The sequence below is a fragment of the Chrysemys picta genome, chromosome 6, assembly GCF_011386835.1.
Source record: "Chrysemys picta bellii isolate R12L10 chromosome 6, ASM1138683v2, whole genome shotgun sequence".
NCBI lineage: Eukaryota > Metazoa > Chordata > Testudines > Emydidae > Chrysemys > Chrysemys picta.
In genome coordinates this window covers 49,796,559-49,820,829 of record NC_088796.1, presented here as the reverse complement: position 1 = coordinate 49,820,829, position 24,271 = coordinate 49,796,559, and the positions used below count along the sequence as shown (strand labels likewise).

General features: G+C 40.5%; 2 protein-coding genes across 11 annotated transcripts in view; both read left to right on the top strand.

The window, feature by feature from the left end:
- Nucleotides 1–2,197, top strand: part of OCLN (occludin) — a 31,567-nt gene extending 29,370 nt beyond the window's left edge. Inside the window, exon 9 of the mRNA XM_005288210.5 lies at nucleotides 723–2,197. Coding sequence (XP_005288267.1) covers nucleotides 723–824 — 102 coding nt within the window. The 3' untranslated portion in view covers nucleotides 825–2,197. The remainder of the gene's footprint in view (nucleotides 1–722) is intronic.
- A 7,680-nt stretch (nucleotides 2,198–9,877) lies between these two features.
- The window catches only part of GTF2H2 (general transcription factor IIH subunit 2), a 25,528-nt gene continuing 11,134 nt past the window's right edge, over nucleotides 9,878–24,271 (top strand). For 2 of the 10 annotated variants that reach the window (XM_005288213.5, XM_042855895.2), the window contains exons 1-12: nucleotides 9,878–10,018; nucleotides 10,642–10,733; nucleotides 10,814–10,891; nucleotides 11,836–11,872; nucleotides 12,633–12,719; nucleotides 15,008–15,058; nucleotides 15,631–15,685; nucleotides 16,678–16,783; nucleotides 18,787–18,877; nucleotides 19,025–19,112; nucleotides 19,795–19,902; nucleotides 21,166–21,229. In XM_005288213.5, the coding sequence (XP_005288270.1) occupies nucleotides 10,678–10,733; nucleotides 10,814–10,891; nucleotides 11,836–11,872; nucleotides 12,633–12,719; nucleotides 15,008–15,058; nucleotides 15,631–15,685; nucleotides 16,678–16,783; nucleotides 18,787–18,877; nucleotides 19,025–19,112; nucleotides 19,795–19,902; nucleotides 21,166–21,229 (821 nt within the window). In that variant the 5' untranslated portion in view covers nucleotides 9,878–10,018; nucleotides 10,642–10,677. Of the gene's footprint in view, nucleotides 10,499–10,641; nucleotides 10,734–10,813; nucleotides 10,892–11,835; nucleotides 11,873–12,632; nucleotides 12,720–15,007; nucleotides 15,059–15,630; nucleotides 15,686–16,677; nucleotides 16,784–18,786; nucleotides 18,878–19,024; nucleotides 19,113–19,794; nucleotides 19,903–21,165; nucleotides 21,230–22,232; nucleotides 22,355–24,271 lie in introns of all 10 variants that reach the window. The other 8 variants (XR_010602201.1, XR_010602202.1, XM_005288212.5 and 5 more) reach the window with 8 other exon arrangements.

Sequence of the window (24,271 nt, the reverse complement as noted above, 5' to 3'; positions counted from 1 at the left end):
TGTCAGCTTTTTAGTAAAATAGTTTCTAACCCTCATGACTGCAGAACAAAGCTTTAAAAACGAACACTGAATGCTCAAAGAAAGAACACAAGGCAAATAGTTTCAACTCCAGTACTGCCAACCTCAAGATTTAAAAAATTGTTAGCGCCACCCCCCCAATCCCAAAAAAAGACTATGTACTTCCTAGGTATTTGCAATATTTTTGCTACTGGTACTTGGGAAGCTGCTTTGGACTTGCATAGGACGGCTGGTTGCAACTCCTCTCTCTTGATCACACTGTGTCTGGGCTTATTTACATATGATTCCCTACTTGGTGGTCATCAATACACATATTTGTGTGTGTGGTTTCTTCCCCAAAACCTTGGAAGTTCCTATAAGAATGGATTCTTCTTACAGCAGGCTAGTTAAGCTGGTAAAACAACTGGAGTACTCTTTTACAGTACAAAAGTAACTTAAGAGTCCAAGTGTTTGTCATTATACAAACTGCCAGAATTGTGTGTAAACAGATGAGCTGCTTAGATTCCTGGGTACCTTTTTCAGATAGGACTCAAACTGATATTTACTGACTTTTATAACTCTGAGATTTATAATTTTATTTAAAATGGATTTTTATATTAATGTGCAGCCCTAGAGCACTTTTCATATGAAAAAATTACTTTTAGACACTTGTAGAGAATTCTGGTTGGTCTAATGCCACATTTGGTTTGTGTTTTTGTTTTTAGTCAGCAGACTATAAGAACAAAAAGGCACAGTGCAAGAAACTGAAGAGTAAACTGTCGCACGTAAAAAGGATGGTCAGTGATTATGACAATCGGAGATCATAGAGGAGAAAAGAAGGAAACAATTAGAATCATTAAATAGGTTATGTCCAGTTTTGTAACAACGGGATATAAAACGGCTTTGGTTGCAGCTGAGAAGCAAAACCCCTTTTGTCTTATTGGTTAAAAAACAAACAAAAACCCACCCCACCAACAGCCTCAGTTTTAGTTACCTCAATGTAACAAATTTTGATACCTTGTTTACTATCGAGTACAGCCTCTAACAAACCAGACAAGGAATCTCTTCTATTTGAAGCCTGGCATTTTTGCCTGGGAACAATTCAGGTCCAAGGTTTGTTATCTAAAAGTTTGACTTATTTAGTATTAAGTTGCAGACTTCTCTCTCTTCCTCAACAGTGGTTGAGGACTTTAAATATTATTGCCCTTGTCTGCATATTGACTCATTCCCCAGCTTTGTTCTCTACTCCATATGGTATGCCCTAATTTTGAAAAGCAGTTTCCAGATAATGCTGCATCTCTTCTGGCTCCTAATTGCAACACATTTGGATCTGTGTTGCTTACATAAACAGTAAGCTCTGGGGCCTTAAAAATTTCACTTCTGCAGTGTGCATTATATCCCACTGTAACCACTCCATTCGTAGGGTCATGATTAACCATTTGTTTAGGAATGAGTTCAGTTGCACAAGTAAGTGTATTAGAGACCAATGTAGTGTGTAACTAATGAAAACGTGAAATTAAATGTGAATATATTTGCTTTTTTAAAAGCAATCTACATTTGTATTTTAGATTTTTTTTTTATTGTACAGGCATGTATTTAGAATAACCAGTTAATCTTTTTATGGCTTACATATGATTTGTAACTGTGTGACTATGTGCAGAATCTGGATGTTCCTGTGAGCAGTTGTCTTCTGCTAAATATGGTTTATTTAGCAGAACTAAGTCAATCCGTTGTCTGATGCAATTAACTTTGACCATTTTTTTTTTTAAACAGCCAAAATGTTTTGACCATTGTAATTAAAATAGTTCGGTAGGGGCCTAAATAAACTAAAACCAAAGTGAAGTTTGGTGGTTTTAATAAAGTTCTGAATCTTCCTTTTTTAGGCTTAATTCCCATGCTAGCTGCTAATTTTTTGTTTTGTTTTTAAATATTCTCTTAAAAGGAAGAGGAAGTGACTCTTCATGGAAATTCCAGAACACTTTATACCTAATAAAACAATCTTTTCTGTAAGTTGCACCCTTACATTTTTGATGAGATACTTAAATTGTCTGTGGTACATAGGTTTTTTTTTTTTTTTTTTTTTTTAAGTAAATCATTTTTCACATTAACTGCTCTTAAAGGGTAAGCAAGTTTGTGCTTCTAAAAACATATATTTAGCCTATGTTACTGAATACCTTCAATAAAACCATTTTACAACAAATCTGATTTTACTTTTTTTTCCTTCCGCATTTCACACTGTTTGGATGATGTAAATAGATTAGTCCTTCTAGTCAATTTGACTCTCATTCTCATGTGCTGGACCAATGCTAAAATATTTGGGTTGCAAATAGTACAAGGAAATAATGTGGGTTTCTTTTAATCTGTTTCCATTGGAATTTTAAAATAAAATAGTGAAAACATTTCTATTGGTGTGTGGTTTTATAAAACCTATACCTGGGGCCAAATTTTATCTGACATAATTAGTAGCATGCAGCAAGTAAAGTAGCTGCATTTCAATTGGATATCTAGTCAACATGATTAAGACAAATACTATGTACATACAAAGACTACTACTGACTTACATCTAATGTCACTTGTTTTTGAAGCTGTATAATTAAACCAAGTTGCATATCAGTTTCTTGGAGTTCATTAAGTGAAGCTGAAATGAGAGCTAAAGAGAAGTACTCATTCTATTAACCTTTATATGTTCCTACTAAACAAGTGTTTTGAAAATCATCTTTTCTTGATATGTAAATTCTAGCTGCCTCTTGCAGTCAATGACCATATTAATTAGTGCTTGTTTTTTAAGAAGGTGAGATTTCTGAAAATGTGAGTGCACATGGTTGGGTGTTTATCTAGTAATATGTTCTTTTGGAAGGCTTCACTTCCAGAAACAGAAACATTACCCAAGAACTGTAGTAAAATGGAGTGATTTTTCTTTTTAACTCACAACTGAAAAAAATACTCTACATTCAGCCGTTCACTTTAGTAGATTGAGCGTAACATGTAGCATTTCACTACAGTTTCTTTCACATCAATAAAGCTGTCAAAGTTGAATACATATTTTTCCATTATCTGGATACCCATTAAAACATAAAAGTTATGTGTTAGCTGATGCACCTACTCTTCAGTGGGGTTGCTAACTCTGACTGATCTATACCTCATGTTTTCAGAAGCATCACAAGACATTTTAAATTGGTTTCTCAGAGGGAATATACTTCATTCACTGGGCTTTGTGCCTGTGTGTGTATATATATAAAACTCTCAATTCTCTGCACCCACTGCTCTGGCAGGCAATGACCTAGTACAACTTAAACTCTTACTCAAGTTAAATGGGACTGTACTTGATATTTTCACCCACCTATTTATTGTAGTCCTTACAAGGAACTAGACTCTGTGTGTTCAGTCAAAGGCTTGTATCTTAGTCTTGAAGTCTTGTTTGTATTCCTTACTGCCTGAAAACTTCCTCATAAGCTCTACAGTATCTGTGCTGAAGCCCATCCTCTCTTGGAAAGGCATAAGATAGGCCACCCAGATGCAAGACTGAGTACACAGCTTCCATCAGTTCTTTGTCAGTGAAATCTTTTCAAATGGATCACAGAAACATTACTAGAACTGACAACAGGCACAGTGGTGAACAAGGCATTTGATCTGGAGGAAATGTCCTTGTGATGGGTTTCCCCCGGGTGCCATGTGGAACTGGGGCTCCACTGAGTCCCCCTGACCCACCAGCCTGGGCTCCCTTTACACTGTACTGCTGTGACAAGCTACCCAGCCCACGTATAGGTCGGGATACACCCAGCTGCAGTTACATGCAGACACTGTGACCAGCCCTGCATGGGAAGGCTCTAGCTAAGGAACTTCCTAACTACTCAGGCATGCACCCCCCTCTGGATTTTAAACCCAAAATTATACCAACTTGCGCTGCCCAGAGAACTGTACAGCATAAGCTCTTTAAATTTGCCCCCTCCCTCAACGTGGAGAGGAATATATAACAGCTTTTTACCCTGAGTTATGACTCCCACACACTGGTCTTAGGCAAAGCAAAAACAAGTTTATTAACTACAAGAGAGATTTTAAGTGTTTGTAAGGGATAGCAAACAGATCAAAGCAGATTACCTAGCAAATAAACAAAACATGCAAATTAAGCTTAATATCCTACATAGATCAGATATGAATAGCAAATCTTCACCCTAAGTAATGATACAAGCAGGCTGCAGATTCGTAAGGGGTAAGCTGCACTTGCTTACAGTTTGGAGTCACCAGGTGACGCTTTAGCTTGGGTCCAGCACTTCCCCCAGTTGAGTCTTTGTTCCTCAGGTGTTTCCAGGAGTCTTTGGGTGGGGAGTCAGAGAAGAACCACGATGATGTCACTCCCCTGCCTTCAATAGCTTTTGCATGTGGCAGGAACCCTTTGGGCTTGTCTACACCACGCAGGTTTTAGCAAAAAGGCTGCGTTGATACAGCCTTGTTGCTAAAAGTCAGCGTACGTAAAGGCTCTTTGTCGGTACTTTTGCTGACAAAATACTTCTAGCTCTGTGAGTGGCATTAGCTTTGTCCGCAGGAGAGTGCTCCTACCCACAAAGCCATGTTCACACTGCCACTTGCATTGGCAGACCTTTTGTCTTTCATGGGGGTAGGGGGGCTATTTTTTTTTTTAAAGTACCCATGAAAGACAAAAGTTTTGTTGATAAATTTGCAGTGTAGATATACCCTTTGTTTCAAAGCTTGGTTCCCAAGCCAGCCACTGGAAAAATACTGATCTCCCATGCTGGAGTTCTGGTCACATGTCCCTCTAGTGTCACAGCAGCCATAACTTAGAGGCTTTCTGTAGCATCCTCAGGAAGGCTCACCTTCTAAGGCCTATTGTTTTCTCCTAATGGCTCATTAACCTGAATGGGTCCTTCCTAGCCAGCCATCTAGACTGAGAGCCTTTTGTCTAGTGGGTGTTCCCCATGTGTAAACACATTTGTAATATAGATGCATAGTCAATATTCCTAACTTCAGATACAAAAATGATACATGCATACAAATAGGATAATCATATTCAGTAAATCATAACCTTTTCAATGATATCTCACATAACCTATCTTGCATACAATACATCATAATTATGCCATAATCACATATCACTATGAAGAATATGGGGTGCAGTGTCACAGTCGCGTTCCAGGAAATCCTTGTGATGACTGTTTTGTGCAAGACTATATTGCTATTCTGGATTTACATTAACACTGGACTGCACAAACACTGGGTGAAAGCACTCCCAAGATTTTAAATGCTGGAAGATTCCAGGTGTAGGACTCTTTATTGATAGTTCTCCTACTGTGTTAAAAGATGAATAAAATTATATTCAAATAGGTTGAGAATTCTTCTCTTTGAACAATGGAACACTTCTGTTAAGTTAAAATTTACTAAGATTCAGCCATTTTATGAAGAGTAATCTCAATTCTTACTCACCACCTTGTATTTTAGGAGTACTATACAAACAGCATTCAGTCCACATCTCTCACCCTGTGAAGTGGGGAAAATATCCCCATTTTATAGATAGGGAAACCAAGACAAGCAGAAGTGATATGACCATCTTGAAGTCTGTCAGTCAGCCTTGGATTACAATGGCTTAAAACCATGTGTAGTCCACTTGAGCATGCTGTCTTGAAATATTGGTTAGTTTATTAGAAAATGCCCCTGTGACCTGAACACAAGATCTGGAAAGGGTTTAAAGTTTATTTGATACCAAGAACTGTCAGATATATAGGAGCCAGTAATTTTCAGAAGTTTGAATCCTTAAATTATTTTTAAGGGTTTCCATATACAGTATGCAATGAGTTTGCATGAGAGACTATTTTAGACACTTAAAAAAATAGAAACTACTAAATCCTTAGAAAAATGCAGTTTCTCTTCCTCATAGCAATTACCACACCCACTCATAATAATGTTGTTCCATGTAATAAATGTTGGGAGATTTCATGTAGGAGTCAAATAACTGTCCCTAGGTTTTGTAATGCTGTTTTATTACAAAAAAATCCTAAAAAAGTAAATTATCCCAGTGAAACAGGTTCCTGGCCCCAGGGAAAGCATTCTGAGGTCAAAGTCTGAGATTCTATTTGATTTGTAAAAATGATTAACTTTTTGTTTGTTCAAAATTTTTCTATTAATTAGTTGATTAGTCATAGAGCCATATCAAATATATTACTCTACTGTGTAGAAGTAAAAATTACAGCACTGGTTCTCAAACTTTGTACTGCTGACCCCTTTCACATAGCAAGCCTCTGAGTGCGACCCCCCCTTTATAAATTAAAAACACTTTTTTATATATTTAACACCATTATAAATGCTGGAGGCAAAGCGGGGTTTGGGGTGGAGGCTGACAGCTCGCAACCCCCCATGTAATAATCTCACAAACCCTGAGGGGTCCCAACCCACCAGTTTGAGAACCCCTGAATTACAGACTCTCTGTCTTACAAGAGTATTACTACTCTATTTGGGGCCATTGCTCTAGACTATAATAGTATCATTAGGGAACATTCAACAAACGGAAAAAATAGATGTACAATAACTTACACGCAGGAGCGCCACCAGCTTTTTTGTTGCTCTAGGTGGAGGAAGGTCCCGCCCCTGAAATACCACCCCCGACAGAAGCGGCGGAAGGTCCCCCCACCCCCCGAAATACCACAGCCGACTGGGGCAGCTGAAGATCCGGCCGCCGCTCCCCAAATGTTATCACCCTAGGCGACCGCCTAGGTCGCCTAATGGGTTGCGCCGGTCCTGCTTATACATAATACTGCATTTTAATGTATAAATCCTACCTCTCAGATACTTCAGTTAATGACTAAAGTAAAGATGATTTACACAGGTGTTTTTAGAAGTAGTGCTTTAATCTGGTGGAAAATCATACTTCCTTGACAATACATTCTCCATGAAACAAATTTATTTATGAACAATTGGCATGATACCTCCCCAATCTGGCACTATGTGAATAATAGCAAATGACCAAGTATTATATGGGAAACAAGATTAATTTATATCTATGTGGATGGGAATTTTGCCCCAATCCTACAGATTTATGAACCTACAGAACTCTAAACCCTGTGAGTAGTCCCACTGATTTTGGGGGTATTCACACTATATAAACAGTCTTTGGAGGACTGGATCTTTGTCAAGTAATTAGAGTAGGGGACTAACAGTTGTGTGATTTATTATTTGACCTAGGGTAAGGCTACTTCTGGATCTGAACTAGATCAGTCTGTCTTCGGTAGAGATGCTGTGCTAACCACCACAGTCAATATTGGAACAACAAGGAATCTGGTGGCACCTTAAAGACTAACAGATTTATTTGGGCATAAGCTTTCATGGGTAAAAACCTCACTTCTTCGGATGCATAGAGTGAAAGTTACAGATGCAGGCATTATATACTGACACATGGAGAGCAGGGAGTTACTTTGCAAGTGGAGAACCAGTGTTGACAGGGCCAATTCAATCAGGATGGATGTAGTCCACTCCCAATAACAGATGAGGAGGTGTCAATTCCAGGAGAGGAAAAGCTGCTTCTGTAATGAGCCAGCCACTCCCAGTCCCTATTCAAGCCCAGATTAATGGTGTTAAATTTGCAAATGAATTCACCACTGACCATCACATACAGCCCCCAGCTAAAACCTCTCCAGTGCATTATCCACGATCTACAACCTATCCTGGAAAATTATCCCTCACTCTCACAGACCTTGGGAGGCAGGCCAGTCCTCGCTTACAGACAACCCCCCAACCTGAAGCAAATACTCACCAGCAACTACACACCACACCACAGAAACACCAACCCAGGAACCAATCCCTGTAGCAAACCTCGTTGCCTACTCTGTCCCCATATCTACTCTGGCGACACCATCAGAGGACCCAACCACATCAGCCACACCATCAAGGGCTCATTCACCTGCACATCCACTAATGTTATATATGCCATCATGTGCCAGCAATGCCCCTCTGCCATGTACATTGGCCAAACCAGACAGTCCCTCCGCAAAAGAATAAATGGACACAAATCGGACATCAGGAATGGTAACATACATAAGCCAGTAAGTGAACAGTTAAATCTCCCTGGTCATTCTATTACAGATTAAAAAGTCACTATCATTGAACAAAAAAACTTCAGAAACAGACTTCAAAGAGAAACAGCAGAACTAAAATTCATTTGCAAATTCAACACCATTAATCTGGGCTTGAATAGGGACTGGGAGTGGCTGGCTCATTACAGAAGCAGATTTTCCTCTCCTGGAATTGACACCTCCTCATCTATTATTGGGAGTGGACTACATCCACCCTGATTGAATTGGCCCTGTCAACACTGGTTCTCCACTTGCAAAGTAACTCCCTGCTCTCCATGTGTCAGTATATAATGCCTGCATCTGTAACTTTCACTCTATGCATCCGAAGAAGTGAGGTTTTTACCCATGAAAGCTTATGCCCAAATAAATCTGTTAGTCTTTAAGGTGCCACCAGACTCCTTGTTGTTTTTGTAGATACAGACTAACACGGCTACCCCCTGATACTTGACAGTCAATATTGGGGTGCCTTACAAACTCTAATCAAGAGAATATTATAGATATAAATACCTCCTTGCCCAGCACATGGATTTTTTTTATTAAATATTTCTTAGTATTGTAAGTTATGGCAGAGAGATGTCTTGTATTTTATTCTGACAGTGGCAAGGTTTGTCCCAATTTTAGCTCTTTTAAGGGAGTATCACAGCTAACTATCAGCTGCTGTATCAGCTCCCACTAGTCTCACTTTTGTTCTTGCAGAGCACAGCTTGATGGCAGTATTGAAGACCACTTGTCCAATCCTTTTGACAGCTTTGAAGGTCAAGACCAGGACATTAAACTTAATCTGGTATTTCACTGGAAGCTAATGAAGTTACCAAAGCACCAAGGTGATTGTGCTTATGATGATGTATGGTGCCTAATAGGAGAGTTTCACATGTTGCAGAGCTTTTCAGTGTCTCTTAATTCCTAGCTATATTGTGTGTTGTACTCATCAAATCTGCCATGGTGGTGGTGACAAATAATTTGAAATAGTTCCCTCTTCTTCGCAGCAGCTCTGACTTGTCTGGGTTTAGTTTCACGCAGTTTACCAACCAGGTGCTGAATTATTTCAGGGGTTTGGGATATGGCGCGATTTGTGTTTCATGTAAAGCTGGAACTTGTCTTTATGCAACTGCCACTTAACTCCTCTTACCTCCTCGCAGACAGATTTGAACTTAATGGGTGAAATAGAACAAAGGTTCAGAGGCCACGAGAGAGGACAGCTCTGTCTGGGGACAGTTTCCCCTGGCAGGAACCAAGGAAGTGCGAGGCTAGACCCGCCTTAACGTCCATCCAGGGGTGGCTCTATGTTTTTTTGCCGCCCCAAGCACGGCAGTCAGGAGGCCTTCGGTGTCATGCCTGCGGGCGGGGGCGCTCACGCAGCGTTTCTGGGGTGATCTGCCGGTCCCGCGGCTTCGGCCCTGGGTCCGTCTAAGCCGAAGTCCTGTCTCTGGCTGACGGCGGCCAGCAGTGGAGGCTGCAGAGCCTAGCACAATACCCCTGCCATAGCCAGTTGCAAGCGTCCAGCCCAGTGGGGTCTGGGGCCAGGTTCAGAGTCGTCTCCTCCCGGGCCGAGCAGGGCCCGGGGAGATAGGAGCGCGGACACCACATGCCCCCGCGCTGGGCCGCAGCTCAGTCCGGACAGTGCTAGGGTCCCGTGTAGCTCGGGCAGCGCCTGTGGGCTGCCGGCTGGGGCCGATACACGACAACCGCCTCGTACAGTAACGGGCTGGACGCAGGGTCAGCCCGGCCGGGGCGCGGCTGGAGGGAGAGGTGTTCCCTGTGTTACCCCCGTGTAGCTCCCCCCGGGGGCCGGGCACCACTCCCTGCCCCGTTCCAGGCCGGCCCTTCCTGAAGCCGGAACGTTCCTCTCGCGGCCCAGCGCGCCGGTCGGACGAATTGCAACGCACCTAGCGGGGGTTGGTTCCGAGAGTTTGCCACGGGGAGCTCGAGCTCGGTCCTGGCAGGTCAGCGGCGTGCGGTCGGATCCGCGCGTCGCCCCGACGCCGCAGTGGCTGCGTTGACGCCCTTGGCCGGCCTGGGAGAGCGGGGCGCGCGGGTGGCAGGAGCAGGTCGGGGCGGAGGGAAAGTAGAGTTGCGCACAGGCCCCCGGGCCAGCAGCCTCGGCCCCGCCCCGCCTCTCCCTGGGGCCCCGGGTAACGGCGCCAGGCAGACTGGCCCCGCCTCTAGTTCTCGGGACCCCCTTTGGCTCTCTAGGAAAGTTAATTTGCTTTAAATCACAGCCCTGCCCTCCCCTTTGTGGGGCGTGGGAGTGAGCGTCATTGACTTAAAAACTAGCCGGTCACAATAAACGCACGGAACGTGTTCCGCGGGCGCGGCGTTGTTCAGCTGTTGTACACTCACCGCTTCGCTCAGGAGCTCACCCATGCACAGGGCAGAGGGCTACCTGCACGTTAGTATTGACTGGGGACCTGGTTTTGACAAAAGTAATTCAGCATCTTAAGTCACATTTTTATTGTCAACACAGAGACTGATGCATTGTATTAGTTCCAATGTTCTGTGGCACGTAATCAGACAGAATTTATCAAAATACCTTTGTTTATAAGGATGTAATCATTGTCCCTAACAGTATTGTAAGTAAGCAGTTTTGGACAGACAGACAGACATGGATGACGAGCCTGAAAGAACCAAACGCTGGGAAGGAGGTTATGAAAGAACATGGTAAGCTTTGTTTTATTAATTATTTTATTTTAAGAGAGAGAATGTAATCTAACTTTTATGTAATAAATTGTTCATTGTAGGGAGGTTCTCAAAGAAGATGAATCTGGGTCACTGAAAGCAACTATAGAGGACATTCTTTTTAAGGCTAAGAGAAAAAGGTAAGCAGTCAGTTCTGAAGTTCTAAAGCCCAGGGAACACATTAGGAAAAGCTCATCTCTGGAGTGACTACGTTGAAGTCAAAGGAATTACACTGAGAAAAAATTGTCCTCATAGGATAGATTAAACATACTGCAATATTTATAAGTAAACATACTTTCTCTTTTCCCCTTTTTTCCCACATTCTGTGTCTTAGATTCAGCCTCCCCTTCCATAGTTCTATCTGTACTTAATTGTGCCAGAAAGAGTACTTTGAGATTTCTCTTCAACCTGTTTAAGGGTATTGATACTGGGTAGTTCATATCTCTGCTCCCAAAGAAATTGGGTCCTAAACTTATATTCTATATGTGTCAAGTATCAGGGGGTAGCCGTGTTAGTCTGTATTTACAAAAACAACAAGGAGCCTGGTGGCACCTTAAAGACTAACAGATTTATTTGGGCATAAGCTTTCGTACGTTAAAACCTCACTTCTTCGGTAGTGCAGTGTGCTGCAACTAGACAACTGAATGTAAATAGCAGAATCCATCTTTGTATGCCATCTAACAAAATATTGATATACAGATTATTTTAATCTGTTCATTATTGGACTGGCTGGATATTTGCCTAGTGCTTTTCATTCACAGATGTTAAGGCAAAAAACCCCCAAACTTTCAAATATATTATGTTTGTGTAAATACTTCAGAGTGGCAAAGAAGTTCAAAACAAATAACTCCATTAAAATTTGATAAGACTCTACTGTTTTTTTTTACTGAGCCTCTGTGCTCCACGGTTTTTCACAGCCCTAGTTGTATGCATATTTAGAACCTAATCTTTCATCCCTTTTAAATGCATTGATGTTAATGGTAATTTAGCATGTCATGTAACTGTAGGATTGGCCTTAATTATTGATGCTGTTTTAGAATCCCATGTTATAGTCTTAGCTCAAATTCTTTTGTATTTTTAACAGAATCTTTGAACACCATGGGCAAGTTAGACTTGGAATGGTATGTTTATATATTCTCCTTGACTGTTAGATCTAGTTTTGTTGTGCCTGAGATTATTTGTAATGAAGTGGTTTTCCCTCTTCAGAAAACAGTGGCATCAAATCTAAGAAATATTTTTACTGACTTGATGTGCATGAGCTTGAGGTTTCTTTCTGTCCCAACAGACAATTGTTTTGACTTTCATGAGTTGGTGTGTGGTATGCTAAATATTGAAAGTGTCTGATATTCAAGAGACCTGGGTTCTATTTCTTTTGGTAGGGCCTGCTTTGTGATACAGTTGAATCACACAACCTCTTGGAGTCTGTTTCCCAATATGTAAAATGGGCATAATGGTACTAGCTTAATTCAAACCAGCTGTGAGAACTGATTGATTTGTAAAACACTGACTTTCTCAGTTGAAGTGATGATATAAATACAAAATATTATTATTCCATAATCCATCTTTTGAGAGAGGATGAGAACAGTGATCATTTATCAGGAGAAGATCTCTGCTCACATTGTAAAGGGATGATGGAGAAGAACTTAACCTCTTTAATCAGCAGCCAACAAAGAATCCGTAAAGGCCATTATGCTGTTCCGTACTCTAAATATTGCCAATGTGACAGAGAAGGCTATACATATTGTCTATTTAATTTACTTGAAATAAACAGCAGTTATTTTAAATTACTGTCTTATAAACATGTTTGATGTGAGTTCTAAAAGTTTGTTTGTTTCAGACCAAGAATTTGTGGAATTAATATCCTTTATGATTATGATTCAGATGCGTCACCTTTATGTGGTGGTAGATGGATCAAGAACTATGGAGGACCAAGATTTAAAACCTAACAGGCTTACGTGTACCTTAAAGGTATTTATTTTATCAAAAGTATATTCATCTTCCTTTGTTGTGATGTCTGCAGATCATATCCATCTGGGCTTGAAGAGGATTGCAACTACCTTTGACTAATACTTATGTTAATGCTCCCATCTGCCTCTTCCCTCTTTGTCTGTTGTTTGTCTTGCATATTTTCCAAACTATAGATCAGTGATTCCCAGACTTCGTACTAAGGCACCAACAGCATTTGATCTTTTTTTTCCTTCCCCTTTTGTAACCCACCATTACATATATGCACTCTCTGCTCTGGCACTGCAACCCTAATCCTGGCCTAGTGCGAGGACTAGGAGAGGAAGGGCACGTTTGGAGAGTGAGTCCACCATGCACTGATCCCGCAGTGGCAACTCCTATCTAGGGTGTGTCCCCCTCCAGATGTTGTGCCCTGGTGCACTGGGGCACAGCACTTCTCTCTCAAATTTGGCCTTGCTTCCCCTCCATGGTGACCAAATTTGCGTGGGTGAGACTGCAATCCCAGGTACCAAGTTGCAACACCTGGAGTAGGGAGCTGGGCTCAGCCCCATGGGAGAGGAGCTGCTGCTGTGGGATGAATATGGGGTGGGCTTGCTCTCCAACCCCCCACTTTCACCAAGCTGGGAGAAGTGTATGAAAGTGTATGTGCAGTGATGGGTTAGTCTGGCCCTGGTTGCGGTGATCCGTCTAGAACATTCCTGTAATCCACTGGTGGGTTGGGACCACTGATTTGGGAAACACTGTTTCAAACTCTGTGCGGTAAAGGCTGTCTTTGTGTTTATTTTGTACAGTAGCTAGTACAATGGGGCTGTTTGGCATCATTAGGCACTACAGTAGTAGTAATAATTATGTTAGGAGGGCTGTGGAGAAGTTTAAATAACAGGAAGTGCCATACAAAGAACTTGAGAGTTGGCAGACTGTGAGGTATCACCCACAGCATGCAGTGGAAAGAGAACAAATATACTTTGCACTTCTTAAAAATAAATTTTTAATTTTTTGTGCTGAAAATATGCTTCATAGGTCCTGATTGAGTCTGTGATAGTGACTTACTCCAGTTTAGATAGGTATGACTAACTACAGAGGACTGAACTTGATGGAGATAAGATGTTGCCCTGACAACACTAAGCATTAAAATTATGTTTTAAAATGTGTATGTTTCTGATTGCCTATACAAATAAAACATTTTATTATGTGCTGTATTTATTGCAACAATTTTAGCTAACGTAGGAAAAACTTTCACATTTTGCTGAATCAAATACTCCATTTTTCTCTTTTTCCTCTAATACAGTGGTGGACCACCTGTGGCCCATCAGGGTAATCTGATTGCAGGCCACAAGACATTTTGCTGATGTTTACTGCAGGCACGGCCCCCTGCAGCTCTCAGTGGCCGTGGTTCCCAGTGGAAGCTGCGGTAAGCAGCAGCCAGCATGTTCCTGCGGCCCGCTGCTTCCCGCATCTCCCATTGGCTGGGAACGGCGAACTGTGGCCACGGGGGGCTGTGCCTGCGGATAGTCAATGTCAGCAAAATGTCTTGCGCCCCGCAATCAGATTACCTGATGGGCCGCATGCTGGCTGCAGGTTGCCCACCACTGCTGTAATATCTTCCATGTGTTCAGAAGTATAGATAATGTAAGGTCCTTGGTGTGAATTAGGGGAACACACTTTGTTTAAACTTCATATCTTTTTAAAAATTAAGTAATTATCAATATTTCTTTTGTGTGAATGGGGAAGACCCTCTGTTCAAAATAACTCTAATCTTCCATGTGTTAACCAAAATACTGCTTAGTTTTGGTTAGTGAATTTGAGTCATATGGAAGGTAGAATAAGTTTGGCTGAATATGACTTAGTCCCTGATCTCTTCCTGCAAACATTGACTTCATTGGTGTACACACATGCTTAAAGTTAAATGTGTGTACACAGCCATTTTCAGGATTGGGACCTTAATTTCTGTTAACAAGATTATTGGTTGCAGAAAATAAGTCAGTAATCATTGCCACTGATCTGTATTACAGACTAAAATTTCAGCTGTTGTCTTAATTCTAACTAATGCTGTTAGATCTATTTTAAATTTGCTGCAGAAATAGCACTAGTATAGTTACCATGTACTTAATGTAAGCTGAGATTTTTCTAAAGTTTCTGAAAGGTACTGTGCACCCAAGGAGTGTCTCGGGTGGAGGGTGCGAGGATGGGGCATGTTTAAAGGTTCTAAATGGTTTTATAAGTACTGTCATTTTAACAGATATGAAATGACTGATGTGTTTAATTATCTTAATACTCAACCTTTTTTATAGTTATTGGAATATTTTGTTGAAGAATACTTTGACCAAAATCCTATTAGTCAGGTAGGTATTGTTGGAAACCAGATTCATTGTTACTGATTAAGCAGTTGTCTGAAAACAAAGTTGGAAGAACTATTTTGAAGTTTTCATTTAATTTTAATTAAACATTTTTCAACAGATTATTTTAAATTAATATTAGTAGTCTTTTCCTCTTTCTCCCCTGATCTTGTGTAATGTTTTTTTCCCTCTTAAATGGTGAGGATGAGAATTCAATTGAATATTGATTTACAGTTTTCTGAAGTACAAATGCTAACACAATTAGGATTTGGAATTGCATTCTTAATGCCAGAAAAAGGATATAAAGAGACATTTTAGTCCTTAGGGGTTAGGGGTACCAATAGAGTGAAGAATTAAGAATATATTTTCATCTTAATACAAAGGGAGTTGTGCTAGTAATTTCCTGTATCTCAAGGTGAGAGCTGGTTTTAAATTACTGTGCTTGCAAAGAAAGGCTGCAGAGAAATATGTGGGTATTGTAAGCACTGATCCAAAAAGATCTATATAACAACACACAGGGTATACTAAAAATGTAGCTCAAATTGATGATAACTCACTAATAAAACTATTTCTTGCAGATTGGTATAATTGTAACTAAGAGTAAAAGAGCTGAAAAGCTGACAGAACTTTCAGGTAGGAAAGAAGTATCCTTTTGTATTAGAGAATCATTGTCATCACTATAACTGTTGCACTCTACAGCCCTGATCTTGCAACTTGTTCCATACAGGCAGACCCTAATGAAGTTAGTAGAGCGCCAGAAAGGTGTAGGAGTCCATGTTAGTGGATCTAATTGCAGGATTGTAGTCTGTTTTGAGATAAGCTTCTGATTGGTCAGGGAGTCTACTTATGCTTAGGAATATAAATATACATATGTTTTAAGAGCAGAAATCAAATTTCAGTATTGATTTTCTCTTGATAACTTTGTGCATGTAATTTGTATTGAGTGCCAACACATGAATTTCTCTATTGTCTGCGCTTTCTGCTCTCTCTTTTTTTCCTCTCTCACCAACTTCCTCTTTTATATACATTTTCATGATTCAGTGCGAGAGCCGTCTTCTAGGAGCTCTTCCCGTTTGGAACAGCCTTCTCATATTTCTCCCTCATCAATATTTCAAATATCATCATATGAAAAACACCTTTTTTCCGATACTGGTTATTTTCTTTCTCTCCTTGTTATCTGTTTTAACTTTGTAATTGTAGTTAATGGAGGCCTTATGATCTAGTGGATTAGAGATGAGGCTGAAAAACAGGAACTCTTGATTTCTAATGTATGTTCTACCACTAACAAACTGTGTGGCTTCAGGCAAATCATTTAACCTCTCCTTGTCTACTAAGCCATCTGTAAAATTGGGATAACTACTACCTTGTTTAGGTGCTTTGGGAGTGATTTAATGTTTGTACAGTGTGTTGAGGATGTAAAGGACAATGTAAGTACTAAATAGTATTGTTACTAAAAATTTGTGATACAGTTCACACTAGGATATTTTGTTTATGTATTTCATACTGTATCAGTATAAATTAATGGAAAAATTTACAATTGTAAGGGTTTTTTTTTTTGGGGGGGGGGGGGGGGGAGGTTGTTTTTTAATCTTACCATTTCAGGTGAGTTTTGTTTTTACTTATAGGAAACCCAAGAAAGCATACAACTGCTCTGAAGAAAGCTGTAGATCTGACCTGCCATGGAGAACCATCTCTGTATAACTCTTTAAATTTGGCCATGCAGACTTTAAAGTTAGTATATGTAGGTTATTATAGGTTTCATTCTTTTTGGAACAACAGAAACTGATAAAACGCTGATTGTAAGCTCTTTGTGGCAGGGAGTGTATTTGTGTTTGGGAGTAATGCCTTGCACAGTGCTGCACTGATCCTTCTGAGATACCTTGAGGTGTTATTGCAATACAGATAACTAACTTCTGCTTTGTACAATGCACAGACAACATAATTGTCATTTAAAAATAACAAAGCATTTAATATTCCCAGACAAAAACCTGTTTATGCTGCTGTTCAGATGGGAGTATGTAATTGTTGTTAGGAAAAATTGGAAGCATTATTTAATATTAGTAAGAAGTGGGGAACTTTGTTTTTCTGTCTCTATAAGAGCACAAAGTATTTATCAAAACATATAAACAAAACATAACTGTTAGATATCTATAATATAAATATCAAATGTCCCCTTGTCTTTTGGTTAACTCTGTTTCAGCATCTTAGAGAAACAGTTACTGCCAAAATTAACACTTTGAGTATTTGTGTATAGGATTTCATTCTGTTCTTTGAAGAGGTAGTCAAGACCACAGCTATTACATGCAAAGAGCTGAAAAGTGCAGATTTTGAACTTTTAACTGCATATCCATTAAAGCAAAGAACATATTAAAATTTGTTTTCTGCATAGTATGTGGCTCAGCTCCTCAGATATGAACAGACTTTTCATGGAGCAATCCAAAACTGTAAAGTCAAATGGAAAAGTGGTGTAAGTAATGGTCTGTAGGAATGGTTTTAATGAACTCGACTATGAGGCTAGGACAAATGGAACTTGGGTTACTGTAGCAAAAGGAGCAGTTGATGAATTATTTTTTAATTATAATAGTGTGTAAAGGCCCCACTCAGGATCCAAGCCCCATTGTGCTGGGTATTGTACAAACACAGCTGAAGACAATAGTCCCTGTCCTAGAAAGGTTAAAATCTAATAACAGATGAAGGTTTGGAAATTGGAATATAGAAGACAGGTAAATGAACAGGATGATGAAATACCATCAGTTTTGTTAGTTTCCTATTTTTTATTTTTAACTATTTATTTTTAATTTGACTGTAGAGGTAGGGTCGGGGGGAATGGCAGGAGTGGGGGTTAGTTAAAGGTATGAGAAAAGGAAGGAGGGGGAAGAGGAACAGTCACAGCTTACCACCTGTGCCAAGGTCATCTGGCTGAGTTTTGTATGTTTCACGTGAAAAGTGAGTTTTAAAATAGTAGCGTTTTAGATTTTTGCTGGGAGGGAGCTTGCATGGTAAATAAGTGGCATGAGAGAAAGAATGGATGTTTGAGGGAGAGTCTGACAGGTGAGCAAGAAAGGCCAAGAACAATGACAGAGTAAAGGTGGTGGTGGACATTTCAGTAAGCTACTAGGACGGCTAGTTAGAGTGGTTCTAAATTGTTAAAAGCCTCAAAAAGAAAGACAAGAAGGTTGTTGTCTGAGTTGATAGTAATTTTTTTCTATAGGGAATTGAAAAGAAAAAATATTATCTTAAAGCATTTGCTGTATTTTGATATGTGGAAGTGAGAGAGATAGAAAGACACTGGAAACTTTGAGGACCCGCTCTCTGTGAAAGATGTCATAGATTTGCATCTCTGAATTGGCCACAGAATAATGTTTTAAAAAAAAGAAAAATGCTCGATTTGTTATGGTGGTGTCAGACTGAATCTAATTTTTCCCTGGAGGACTGTGGTGGGATAACTTCAAGAACTATAACAAGCCATCAACTGAAAGGGTTATTTCAGTAGGTTAGATTTTGGAAAAGTATGACCTTATTGTGGGAGCAGCTCTCTGAGGATTTACAGCATTCTTTGGTGTTTGTGGGCATTAGCCATGTGTTTTTCTGAATTTTGTACAACTGAGTACTAGGAAATGTTACTCTTGGGGATTCTTAAAAAGCCACAGCATCAAACTTCAACATACGTGTATGTAATTGTTATATTCTTAATTTATAGCTAATTTAAATATACATCTTTTTACCTTCTATAGGCACATGCCAGGACATACAAGCAGAGAGGTTTTGATTATCTTCAGTAGCCTGACAACGTGTGATCCATCTAATATCTATGATCTAATTAAGGTATAGAAGTGAAGAATTAGTATTTTTTTAAAAAAATGTTGTTGATGCATCATTTTTGTGATTACTTTTAAATTGAAAATGTATATACCTTTTACAGTTTTCAGTTCTGCTGATGCATTTGGGTGGTTTTTGTTTTTCTATGTGAAGTGTTTAAAGGCAGTTAAGATCAGAGTATCTGTCATCGGCCTATCTGCTGAAGTTCGAGTTTGTACTGTACTTGCCCGAGAAACGGGTGGTAAGTATATAGACTGATTCTGAACATATGTCAGTAGTAGTCATTTAAGTCTAAAAGTAAGTCTGAAAGATTTGACAATTTTTTAAAAATAAATTCTGATGTTTAAAGAGGATGTATTTTATTTTTACCATACTGTTGTGTTAAGAGAATATTTCATAATTGCTCCCTCTGTTTAAAGAAGTCATACAAATTCAGTAAATTTGATATGTAACTATAGTTGCTGATTTGGAAGAGAGATGATTAAAGAAATAAGGATATCTGAAAAAGTCTGTAGGCAAACTGTATCATATTAAAGTTGTTAAACATATATTACCATTAGTGACTACAATGGTGAGTTGGAAAAAAATTGCATTGTATCAGTTAGTGTGGAGAGGGAAAGGTAGGCTCTCACTATCTAACTTTTTAGAGGTACACAGTCATACTTGTATATTTAAAAAAAAATATGTAGTAACTATAGGTAACATCCCATATATTTTGCACTATTAGCATTATACATTTTTGCTTAAACTGTTTTCAAGTTTTGCCTAAACTTGATTTTCCAGTTGTTTTTTTTTCTTGTTCATGGTTCTGATCTCAGTAAAACTATCCATACTTTATTTGAACAGGTATTATGATTGTGATGTTTACCTATTCTTAATAAATGAGTCAGCAGAGTGTCATGCATTTTCTTTCTCCATGGTAGGAACATACCATGTAATTTTAGATGAAAGCCACTATAAGGAGCTGCTGATGCATCATATTAGCCCTCCACCTGCCAGTTCAAGTTCTGAATGCTCCCTTATTCGAATGGGTAGGATCTTGATTTATTAAATTTTAAGTGCAAGATTTAAGAATCTTTGGTGTAACATCCTCTTTTGTGTCTTCTGTATTAAAGTGATATGAACAAGGAAGCTGTTTGAAATCTGAAAAACATATTGATGCATAATTGTTTTCACTTTAATTTTTCACTTTTAGCAAACTGGATTTTAACATATTTAACAATATACCTACAAACCATTTAGCTATTTAAATTGAAACAAAAAAGAGACCAAACTCCATTTTAAGTGGGTAGTAACAAATCTTACACAATATTTCTTTGTGCGGTAGTGGAAAAATGTGATATGTAAAATATTAAGATAAATCTAAAAAGTGTGCCTCTCCATTTGTATTTCTATTTGCCATTTTATCATGATGACTGCCTTCTGTACCTAGGCCAAAATCCATAAGCCTTTTAAATTCATGCCCGTATTGCTGTGATTAACTGATTGGGCATATATTAGGAGAAATCTTGTCAGCTTGTTCCTTTCTAACAACTGGAATGAGCTCCTTTGCTTCCTTGTGATAGAAAAAGAATTCGGAAGGAGTGTGAGCCTGAAGCTAAGTAGCAGCACAGTGTTCTGCTGCTGTGCCTCTGTACAGACTTGTTTCCCATTTTAAAACAACTTTATTTTCATTCGTCAAAGTGACTAAATACACACAGAGTAGACATTTGTGTGTAATCATCCTTATAATTAAACGATTTAAGCTTTTGTTTTTTCAGTCTAATCAGTGGAACAGTAATAAGAAAAACTATCTCCTTGGTTGAGATGAGCTATAAAAATAATTACCACAGGTGGACTGGAAGCTACCTAGGACCTCCAGAAAATATTGTATTAACCATCACACTGCACTCAAACGGATCACGTCTCTGAAGTCTGAACATTAAATTAGTTCCCTTTAATTTCTGACTTGAACCATAGTTCCCTTTAATACATTGCTCTTTCTCCTTCTCTACTATCTCACCTAATTTTTTCTGTAATTGTTTGCCAAAAAAATTGGGGTTTGTCAGTTTCACTCTAAGTGGGGAAAAAAAATGTTTTTGTAAGGTGATGCAATACAGGATTTGGAGGCAGAAGTAGGAAGAGAACACTCATGATGGATTTAGTATCTAGGAAACGGTGCATTGACTTCTGTAATAACACGAAATATTTTAAACAGTAACCTCTAACTTTTTAACTTCTCCACTCAAATAGGAAATTGTTTGTTGTATGTTACCAATTCATATAGTGATGTAATATTTTTCTTGGCTCCTAAGGTTTTCCTCAGCATACCATTGCATCTCTCTCTGATCAGGATGCTAAACCATCATTTAGCATGGCGTAAGTAAAATCTGGTTAGTTTTAGGCATTATTAGAATTCTGTGGTATCTAGATAAACTTAGAAAATGCTGTATATGCACTGAAAGGTACAAAACATCATGAAAATGGATAGGCAGCAGGTGTGCTGTGACCACTGCTTATGACATTGTTCATAATGAGAGACAAGGTGGGTGAGGTAATATCTTTTATTGGACCAACTTCTTTTGGTGAGAGAGAGAGAAGCTTTTGCGCTTATACAGAGGTCCTCTTCCGGTCATCTCTGCGTACAACTGTTCATAATAGTCTCATTTTATCTTGTGCTGCTAACATCTGTATCCAGCTGTTGTCTCTTAACTTATACTTACTTGGATTTTAAGATCTTTAGGGTAGCGATCATCTTTTGGTTGTTTGTATAGTGCCTAGCACAATGGGACCCTGATCCCTGACTGGTGCCTTTAGGAGCCACTGCAATACATAAACACTTTTTACTATGCTATAGCAAATAATATAAATCCGATCCGTAAACATGGTGGTGATAAGGAAAGAATACCTGGAACTGAGTGTTCCATTAATTTCATTGCTAATGTATAGTGAAATTGAAAGCTTGATTAGCAAGAGAGTGCCCTTCTTTGTGAGAAGAGACCATAGAAAATTTTTTTAAGTTTCAGAAGGAAAAAAATGATTACTCACCTTCTCATAACTCTTGTTCTTCAAGATGTGTTGCTCATATCCATTCCAATTAGGGTGTATGCGTGCCGCGTGCACAGTCATCGGAAAGTTTTTTCCCCTAGCAGCACCTGTCGGGTCGGCTGCGGAGCCGCCTGGAGTGGCGCCTCCATGGTACTCAATATATGACCATGCCGACCCGGCACCTCATCAGTTCTTTTTTGCCAGTTACTTCGACAGAAGGGAAGGTGGCTGGGTTTGGAATGGATGTGAGCAACACCTCTCAAAGAACAACAGTTACGAGAAGGTGAGTAACTATTTTTCTTCTTCGAGTGATTGTTCATATTGATTCCAATAGGTGACTCGCAAGCCTTACCTAGGCGGTGGGGTCAGAGTTATGGAATCACAGACTGGAGCGCTGCCCTGCCGAAGGCTGCATCGTCTCTAGTGTGCTGGGTCATGGCATAGTGAGCGGCAAAGGTATGCACTGAAGACCACATTGCCACCCTGCAGATCTCTTGGATTGGCACCTGGGCCAGAAATGCTATCGATGATGCCTTGTGGAGTGAGCCATGAGAGCCGGGGCTGGAACATTGGCTAATTCATAGCAGGTGTGGTTGCGGGAGGTAATCCACAATGAGATCCTCTGCAGCGGGACTGGGAGGCCTTTCATTTGGTCTGCCACAAATAGCTGGTTCGACTTTCGGAATGGTTTCATGTGTTCGATGTAAAAGGCGCGCACCCGGCGAATGTCTAGAGAGTGGAGTGTATTCTCCTGACTGCTTGCATGCGGTTTGGGGTAAAACACAGGCAGGAAAATTTTCTTGTTAAAGTGAAATTGTGACACAGCCTTTGGAAGGAAAGCTGGGTGAGGCCTAAGCTGCACCTTGTCCTTGAAAAAGACCGTGTATGGAGGGTCAGAGGTGAGGGCCTTGAGCTCCAAAACCCATCCTGCCAAAGTAATGGCAACTAGGAAGGCAACCTTCTGTGATAGATAAAGGGGCGAGCAGGTTGCCAACGGTTCGAAGGAGGGCCCCATCAGTTTGGAGAGAACCAGGTTGAGGCCCATGCAGGTATTGGCTGCCGAACCTGTGGGTACAGACACTCCAGGCCCTTGAGGAAGCGGCCAGCCCTGGGGTTGGTAAAGAGGGAGCACCCAGCTGCTCCTGGGTGGAATGCAGAGATACCTGCTAGGTGTACCTTGATGGAAGTGGCAGCGAAGCCTTGCTGCTTAAGGTGTAACAGATAGTCCAGGATGAGAGGAATGGGGGCCTGGGAGCACCAGATTGTAAACCTCTTCCACTTTGCCAGATAGGTGGCCCTAGTGGAGGGCTTCCTGCTACTGAGTAGCACTTCCCTGACGGAGCACGGGAGCTCCATGCGGTTTAACCATGAAGCTTCCAGGCCGTGAGGTGGAGAGACTGGAGGTCTTGGTGACGAAGATGACCATGGTCCTGGGTGATCAGGTCTGGGAACAGCAGCAGCGTGACTGGGACGTGTATTTGATACAGGTGGCTGGATTAGTAGGATATAATAGCTAGCAAAATGATCCTATGGGCTACAGGGAGGAACAGTCTGTGCGCAGGACGTATGGATATATGGAAGTAAGCGTCCTTGAGGTCGAGGGTGGCATACCAGTCTCTCGGATCCAGAGACGGAATGATGGAGTTCAGGGAGACCATGCAGAACTTCAACTTTACCATGAATTTGTTGAGGCCTTGCAAGTCTAGAATGGGTCTGAGGCCCTCCTTGGCTTTGGGAATTAGGAAGTATTGGGAATAGAATCCCTTGCCCCTGAGCTACTGAGGAGCTCCTCCGGCGAGGAGTGCCCACACCTCCTGGATAAGGAGTTGCTCGTGAGAAGGGTCCCTGAAGAGGGACGGGGAAGGGGGGGAGGAGCAGAATTGTAGAGAATATCCCACTTTTACTGTGCTAAGGACCCAGCGGTCTGATGTTATTTGGGACCAAGCAGAAGTGGGACAGATAATTCAGGAAACAAGGGAAAGGATCCGGGGTCATGGCTGATGTGCCATCCTCAGGCACACCTTCAAAAGGCCTGTTTTGAACCTGATGAGGGTTTGGTCAGGCCTTGGCCCTGCCCAGATGAGGGGTGGAAAGGCTTGCGCCTGCTGTTCCTGCCTCTTCTCCTATAGAAATCCTGCCTCAGCCAAGGAGGATAGGAGCGTTGCTGCTGTTGCTGCAGCTTAAAATGTTTGTGTTGGGTTGCTGGGGTATGCATGCCCAATAATTTGATAGTTGCCCAGGCGTCTTTTAGGCTGGGCAGCCTGGAGTCCATCTGCTCCTCAAACAGGCCGTCCCATCAAAAGGCAGGTCCTGCATGGTCTGTTGGACCTCGGGCGGAAGCCCCAACGCCTGCAACTGTGAGCTATGCTGCAT